Genomic DNA, 8,963 nt, shown 5'->3' with positions numbered 1-8,963 from the left:
CCCACTATTTCTAACCTTGACATACAGTCACTTAATGACCAACTTTATGAGCTTTGGGGTCTTTGGCATCAATAAGTTGCATTTTGCCATTGAAATTAAACAAATCTGATTGGCTGTTTTTGGCCCGCTCCCTTCAGAATTTAAACCCCAGTCTCCCAGTGACTGACTGTAGCAGATGTTAGGCCTCTGCCATTCAGAGTGCATGAATGGCAGCAATGTAAATATTCCCCTTGAAAATCAAAAGGTGAATTTTGATTGGCTGCTGTAGGCTCCACCCACTTTTCTGAATATTAGTCCCAGTCACCCAGTGGCCAACTGTGTCACGTTTGAGAACCCTGCCAATAACAGAATGGCTGAAATCAATCTAACAAATCTGATTGGCTGTTTGTGGCTCCACCCCTTTGGACCCCAGTCACCCAATGACTGACTGTATCAGGTTTGAGGCCTCTGCCACTAACAGTGTAAGAATGAAAGCAATGTGAATATTCCCCTTGAAAATCAATAGGTACATTTTGATTGGCTGTTGTAGGCTCCACCCACATTTCTGAATATTCATCCCAAACACCCAGTGGCCAATTGTGTAAAGTATGGGAACCCTGCAATGTAAAAAATGAAGTTGTTGGCACCGCCCACTTTTTCTAACCTTGACATACAGTCACTCAATTATCAAGTTTATCAGCTTTGGGGTCCTTGGTATCAATACTTTGTATATTCCCATTGAAAAATAAACAAATCTGGCTGTTTGTGGCTCCGCCCCCTTCCTGCATTTGGACCCTAGTCACCCAGTGACCAACTGTACCAGGTTTGAGGCATCTGCTTTTACCAGTATAAGAGAATGGTAGCAGATGAAATATTCCCTTTGAAAATCAAAGGGTGATTTTTTATTGGCTGTTGTAGGCTCCACCCACCTTCCAAAATCTTAATCTGTCACCCAATGACCAACTGTGCAAAGTTTGAGAACCCTGCCATTAACGGTGTAAGAATGGCTGCCGTTTATATTTTCCAGTAAAAGTTGTTTTGGCTCCGCCCACTTTTTGTAACCTGGACACACAGTCACTCAATGACCAAGTTTGTGAGCTGTCAGGTTCCTGGCATCAAAAATGTGTGAATGGAAGCAGTTTATCCACCAAGGAAATCTGATTGGCTGTATGTGGCCCCGCCCCTTTAGTGAATTTGGACCCCAGTCACCCAATGACCGACTGTAGCAAGTTTGAAGCCTCTTCCATTAAAAGTGTAAGAATAGCAAAAGTTTAAATATTCCCCTTGAAAATCAACAGGTGAATTTTGATTGGCTGTTGTAGGCTCCACCCATTTTCTTGAATCTTAATCACATTCACCCAGTGACCAACTGTGGCAAGTTTGAGAACCCTGCGATTAACAGTCTAAGAATGGCTGCAGTTTACATTTCCCCATTTAAAATGAACGGCTGAAATTTGATTGGCTGTTGTATGCTCCGCCCACTTTTCCTGGATTTGTAACCTCTGTCACCAAGTGACCAACTGTGCAAAGTGTGGGGACTCTGGCTTGATTACTGTGAGAATGGCAGCCTTTTACATTTTTTCCATTGACTTGAATGGGTGGAATCTGATTTGCTGTTTGTAGCTCCGCCCAGGTGTGCAGGGGGGCCGCGAGACCCCCAGAACATATCATCCCAGGTAGTAAGGGATCTGTGTACCAAGTTTCGTTCAAATCGGTCAAGCCGTTTTCGCGTGATCGCGGCACATACACACACACACACATACACACACACACACACACACACACACACACACACACACACATACATCCGATTTTATATATATAGATTTCCATCATTTCCTATCATCTATGAGGCCCGTGACACACTGACATGCTGCGCCGATCCACGGCCTCCCTGCTCCACCCCCCAGCAGGGGCCATGCCACCGTACGGAGACAATTTGCGTGATGTGACGCTGTGCACCACCAGTAGCAAAATCACCACATTCTCAACGCAAGGCCTGCAGCGTGTTACTGTGTGTTCCATGCCTACAGCTCGGATTATGCAGCAATGTAAGTCATTGGGCGATGCAGTAACTGTGCAGGGCGGGGCCATGGTGTGACACGCCCCTTATGTGTAGACTGACAGGAATCCCAGCCTGCCCCTCCCTGCTACACCACCAATCACTGCTGAGAATTGCTGTTTCCATAAATCTGGCCTCGGTGTGCAGAGCAGGCTGGGTTTCCTAATAATAAAGCCCAGCACAGCCTGCAGGCCACACGGCACTGTGTATGACTCTGAATACAGGAGGCCGGAGCCCAGCACTGCTAGGGGAGGGGTGTGTCCCTCCTGTGTGAGTCAGTCTGCAGTGCTGTGTTATCTCATTGCAGAACTACAGACGATAAATAAGGCCATGCAAACCTAATGGAGTGTAAAATACCCCAGCCACCCCCACCTTTCCCTAGTTGGACTCCACAAATATAACACATACATGAATTATGCTTACTGTTTATTTACTGACTTCTTCTTTTCAGAATTACAGAATATAAAAAGAAAGAAAGAATAATTTGTTTAAGTCCATTTTTTCCATTTACAAGCTGCTCACCAATAGAATGAATAGAAATAGTCAGAATTTTTGACAATTAGAGGCTTATTCAAATAAAATTAAGGTGACAGAATACCCAGATCACTCCTGGTGACAATGGTGGCAAAATTGTATTTACATATAAGGTGACAATAAATGAGGATTTCAGGATATAATGATTCAGGACAGAAACCAGGAATTGCCCCTGGAAATCACAGACAGCTAGTAATTACTGGCAGGACAATCAGCCAATCACAGTCCTCTCCCTGTGATGTCACCAGTGGGCGGAGCTCTCACACCCCCTGACTCCCCCCAGATATCTTTATACAACCTCTATATACCCATAACCCAGCATGGAGGGGCTCAGTGAAGGTGGCAGTGAAGGTGTGGAGGTGTCTGATGGGGTCACACAGGGCATAAAAGGAGATCTGCCCGGCCTCATAATCCAGATATATCCTGACTCTATCACTGGGGATCCCATCAGGTAACAGGATCACTTCCCTGTCATGTGTCACTGAGCACTGATTATACCACCTGTCCAAACTCCAGGACTTGTTATTACATCCAATCACTGACTGCATTTCTCCCCTGTCTATACTGGGGTAACACATCCCGACTGCCCAGCTCTCTGATCCCCCAACATCCACTTCCCAGTAATGTCGCCCTGAGGAGAAACTCCGGCTGCTCAACACCTGAGGACACTGAAATCTCTCTGGTGTGTCTGGGAGGTTCTCCCATGGAAACCTGTGTGACCAGGATGCAGTTTTCCTGTCATCTGATATCTGTAGATCATTACTAGCTGTGTTTACATCCAGTAATATGTCTGCATACACTGGCAGCCCTGATGTTTGCTGTGCAGCCCCAATATGTGTCCCCCCAGCCTGGCGCTGTGTGTGTTGTGCGGTGGGGGAGGGTTGGGGGCGTGGCCTGGATAGTTCAGCAGTGATGGGAGCTTTGTCCTCTGTACTGGAATGTGGATAGGCCTGTGTGTGTTTTGTGGTGGGGGTGGGCTGGGGGCGTGGCCTGGATTGTTTAGCAGTGATGGGATCTTTGTCCTCTGTACTGAAATGTGGATAGGCCTGTGTGTGTTGTGTGGTGGGGGTGGGCTGGGGGCGTGGCCTGGATTGTTTAGCAGTGATGGGATCTTTGTCCTCTGTACTGGAATGTGGATAGGCCTGTGTGTGTTGTGCGGTGGGGGTGGGCTGGGGGCGTGGCCTGGATTGTTTAGCAGTGATGGGAGCTTTGTCATCTGTATTGGAATGTGGATAGGCCTGTGTGTGTTGTGCGGTGGGGGAGGGGGGAGGGCGTGGCCTGGATAGTTTAGCAGTGATGGCAGCTTTGTCCTCTGTACTGGAATGTGGATAGGCCTGTGTGTGTTGTGCGGTGGGGGAGGGGTGGGGGCACGGCTTGGATAGTGGGGGCGTGGCCTGTGTGTCTGTATGTTTCTGCACAATTACCCCAGACATGATATCAGCAAGTCCTGTGTGTAATGTGTGTGAGATGCCGGCCACATCCAGATCCCCTCCATCATGGAGCTGCTTATCATGTCTGTCCTCCGTGTCACACAAGTCACCTGTGTGTGATTCCTGTAAGACAGTCAGTGGATCAGTCATGTGACACAGCTCCTCAATGTGACGCATCTTCCTGGACAGCTCCGCCTTCTTTATCTCCAGCTGTCTGATGATGTCATCATAGGATTGTGACATCATCTCTGCCTGCCTCATGATGTCACTCAGGACTCTTTTCTCCAGCTCCTCCAACCGTTTCCTGAGGTCTCTAAACAGGGCAGTGACTCTCTCTGTCTCACCAGCTGCTTTTTCTTGTGCTTTTCTCCTGCGTTCCTCCAGACTCTGGACTCTTTTCTCAGCCTCCTCTGTCTCTGCCATCAGTGTCTGCACATCATTCCTCAGCTTCTCCTTCTTCTTCTCAGAGGCCTCCTGTAGTGTCTCCACCTGGTGTCCCAGATGTTCTCCATCCAGTCTGCAGGACACACAGACACATGAGGCATCCTCAGTGCAGTAATACTCCAGGACCTTCTTGTGGACGGAGCATTTCCTCTTCCCCAGGTCAGTGGTGGGAGGCAGTAAAGTGTGTCCCCCTGACCTGTCATGTTTCCTCAGGTGATGATCACACAAGGAGGTCTCACACTGCAGACAGGATTTAGTAGCAGGAACCGGAAAGTCACAGTAATTACAGAAGACCCCGGTCTGCTCCTGATCTGTCTCTGTAGCATGAAAAGCCTGACAGATATTATGTAGCCTTGTGTTCCTCCCCAGCTCAGGCCTCTTGCTGTAATTCCGCTGACATTCAGGACATTTATGTTCCGTTAGATCATCTCGGAGGTCCCAGGTTCGTGTGATGCAGCCCCGGCAGAAGCTGTGGCCACACGGCAAGGTCACAGGATCTCTATAGATCTCCATACAGATGCAGCAGCGGAGCTCAGCAGTCACACCAGCAGACGCCATTGTCACACCTGGAACCTGATGAGCAAAGGTTAGGTTAGGTATTTCTCTGTTACGTGACAACCAAGGTGCAGCTTCTCACACATTTGTCAGTTATTAACTTTGTCACTGTATGTAACACTTAGACACACATAGATTATACTGTACAGCATTATATAGCAGACAAGCAGTGTCAGGGACTATAAGCACCAGATGGAGGGTGTTGAAGAGTAATGACAATTAGGGCTAGGATTGTACTTTGCACCACCCAACCCCACATTACTCATCCCCCCATCCTAAGTCCAATGGAGCCATCCAGCATCTCCCAGTCATAGTCTAATGTCCTACCATAATATTATTGTGTATTTATATAGCACTGACATCTTCTGCAGCACATTACAGAGTACATAGTCATGTCACTGACTGTCCTCAGAGGAGCTCACACTCTAATCCTACCATAGTCATAATCTAATGTCTTACCATATTATTATTATGTATTTATATAGCACTGACATCTTCTGCAGCACATTACAGAGTACATAGTCATGTCACTGACTGTCCTCAGAGGAGCTCACACTCTAATCCTACCATAGTCATAATCTAATGTCTTACCATATTATTATTATGTATTTATATAGCACTGACATCTTCTGCAGCACTGTACAGAGTACATAGTCATGTCACTGACTGTCCTCAGAGGAGCTCACACTCTAATCCTACCATAGTCATAGTCTAATGTCCTACCATATTATTATTATGTATTTATATAGCACTGACATCTTCTGCAGCACGTTACAGAGTACATAGTCATGTCACTGACTGTCCTCAGAGGGGCTCACAGTCTAATCCTACCATAGTCATAGTCTAATGTCCTACCATATTATTATTATGTATTTATATAGCACTGACATCTTCTGCAGCACATTACAGAGTACATAGTCATGTCACTGACTGTCCTCAGAGGAGCTCACACTCTAATCCTACCATAGTCCTAGTCTAATGTCCTACCATATTATTATTATGTATTTATATAGCACTGACATCTCCTGCAGCACTGTACAGAGTACATAGTCATGTCACTCACTGTCCTCAGAGGAGCTCACACTCTAATCCTACCATAGTCATAGTCTAATGTCCTACCATATTATTATTATGTATTTATATAGCACTGACATCTTCTGCAGCACATTACAGAGTACATAGTCATGTCACTGACTGTCCTCAGAGGGGCTCACAGTCTAATCCTACCATAGTCATAGTCTAATGTCCTACCATATTATTATTATGTATTTATATAGCACTGACATCTTCTGCAGCACATTACAGAGTACATAGTCATGTCACTGACTGTCCTCAGAGGAGCTCACACTCTAATCCTACCATAGTCATAGTCTAATGTCCTACCATATTATTATTATGTATTTATATAGCACTAACATCTTCTGCAGCACATTACAGAGTACATAGTCATGTCACTGACTATCCACAGAGGAGCTCACACTCTAATCCTACCATAGTCATAGTCTTATGTCCTACCATATTATTATTATGTATTTATATAGCACTGACATCTCCTGTAGCACATTAAAGAGTACATAGTCATGTCACTGACTGTCCTCAGAGGAGCTCACAATGTAATCCTACCATAGTCATAGTGTAATGCCCTACCATATTATTAATATGTATTTATATAGCACTGACATCTTCTGCAGCACATTACAGAGTACATAGTCATGTCACTGACTGTCCTCAGAGGAGCTCACACTCTAATCCTACCATAGTCATAGTCTAATGTCCTACCATATTATTAGTATGTATTTATATAGCACTGACATCTTCTGCAGCACATTACAGAGTACATAGTCATGTCACTGACTGTCCTCAGAGGAGCTCACACTCTAATCCTACCATAGTCATAGTCTAATGTCCTACCATATTATTATTATGTATTTATATAGCACTGACATCTCCTGCAGCACTGTACAGAGTACATAGTCATGTCACTGACTGTCCTCAGAGGAGCTCACACTCTAATCCTACCATAGTCATAGTCTAATGTCCTACCATATTATTATTATGTATTTATATAGCACTGACATCTTCTGCAGCACATTACAGAGTACATAGTCTTGTCACTGACTGTCCTCAGAGGAGCTCACACTCTAATCCTACCATAGTCATAGTCTAATGTCCTACCATATTATTATTATGTATTTATATAGCACTGACATCTTCTGCAGCACATTACAGAGTACATAGTCATGTCACTGAATGTCCTCAGAGGGGCTCACAGTCTAATCCTACCATAGTCATAGTCTAATGTCCTACCATATTATTATTATGTATTTATAGCACTGACATCTTCTGCAGCACATTACAGAGTACATAGTCATGTCACTGACTGTCCTCAGAGGAGCTCACACTCTAATCCTACCATAGTCATAGTCTAATGTCCTACCATATTATTATTATGTATTTATATAGCACTGACATCTTCTGCAGCACATTACAGAGTACATAGTCTTGTCACTGACTGTCCTCAGAGGAGCTCACACTCTAATCCTACCATAGTCATAGTCTAATGTCCTACCATATTATTATTATGTATTTATATAGCACTGACATCTTCTGCAGCACATTACAGAGTACATAGTCATGTCACTGACTGTCCTCAGAGGGGCTCACAGTCTAATCCTACCATAGTCATAGTCTAATGTCCTACCATATTATTATTATGTATTTCTATAGCACTGACATCTTCTGCAGCACATTACAGAGTACATAGTCATGTCACTGACTGTCCTCAGAGGGGCTCACAGTCTAATCCTACCATAGTCATAGTCTAATGTCCTACCATATTATTATTATGTATTTATATAGCACTGACATCTCCTGCAGCACTGTACAGAGTACATAGTCATGTCACTGACTGTCCTCAGAGGAGCTCACACTCTAATCCTACCATAGCCATAGTCTAATGTCCTACCATATTATTATTATGTATTTATATAGCACTGACATCTTCTGCAGCACTGTACAGAGTACATAGTCATGTCACTGACTGTCCTCAGAGGAGCTCACAATCTACTCCTACCATAGTCATAGTCTAATGTCCTACCATATTATTATTATGTATTTCATTTAGTGCTGCTCGGATACCCCTTTTCAAAATCCGGATTGGATCCGGATTCGGATACCCATATATCCGATCCGGGTCGGATATTCGAGTTCATCATTTTCTGATCCAAATCCAAATCGGATATCCGACCTCACTATCCGGGGTATCCGGGTGGATTCAGATATCTGGATAGAAAAACTGGAAGTAGCCTTTAAATTGCTTTAAAAATGTTTTTTTTTTTTTTTTAGGGTAAATGAGGCATGTATCATCATTATTTTTTAAAGGAAAACACTAATTGATGATGTGGGGACTTAACCCTCCCCCCCCCCCAAAAAAAAATGGCTGTCCATTAACATCAGGACTAGGTTCCAGACAGCGGTCGTGCATGCCACATTGTGTCCAAAGTCCAACCGCACAACTGAGACATGGCAGTTTCCAGCCCAGACACCTCCAAAAAATGATGCAGCAATTGTGTTTTTGGTTAAATATAGGTGGTATCAGCACAGCAGTAGTGGCCTGTGGCACCCTGGCGGTGGGAGCAGCACAGGAAGCAGGAGCAGGACAATGCAGCAGCAGCAGGTGTAACGTCTGCCAGGAGCATGCCGGACGTGGCACTTGGCAGTGGCACTCGGCACTTGGCATGTGGCACTTTGCACTAGAGATGGCCCGAACCTCCGATTTTAGGTACACAAACCCGGTTCGCAAACCTACTGCGAAAGTTCGGTTCGCACGTACTTCCGCAAACCGCAATAGACTTCAATGGGGAGGTGAATGTGGAAAACTGGAAAAAATTATGCTGGCCACAAAAGTGATGGAAAAGATGTTTCAAGGGGTCTAACACCTGGAGGGGGGCATGGCGGAG

General features: G+C 44.9%; 1 protein-coding gene across 1 annotated transcript; it reads right to left on the bottom strand.

The window, feature by feature from the left end:
• Positions 1-2,670: 2,670 nt before the first annotated feature.
• LOC137528432 (E3 ubiquitin/ISG15 ligase TRIM25-like) lies at positions 2,671-5,007 on the bottom strand. The gene has a single exon (XM_068249718.1). It carries the CDS (start codon positions 5,005-5,007, stop codon positions 2,836-2,838), a length of 2,172 nt encoding a protein of 723 aa, XP_068105819.1. The 3' UTR covers positions 2,671-2,835.
• Positions 5,008-8,963: the final 3,956 nt, after the last annotated feature.

Source organism: Hyperolius riggenbachi, chromosome 8, assembly GCF_040937935.1.
Source record: "Hyperolius riggenbachi isolate aHypRig1 chromosome 8, aHypRig1.pri, whole genome shotgun sequence".
NCBI classification, from domain to species: domain Eukaryota; kingdom Metazoa; phylum Chordata; class Amphibia; order Anura; family Hyperoliidae; genus Hyperolius; species Hyperolius riggenbachi.
Note: the sequence above shows the minus strand (reverse complement) of the source record. Positions and strands in the feature narration are given on the sequence as shown.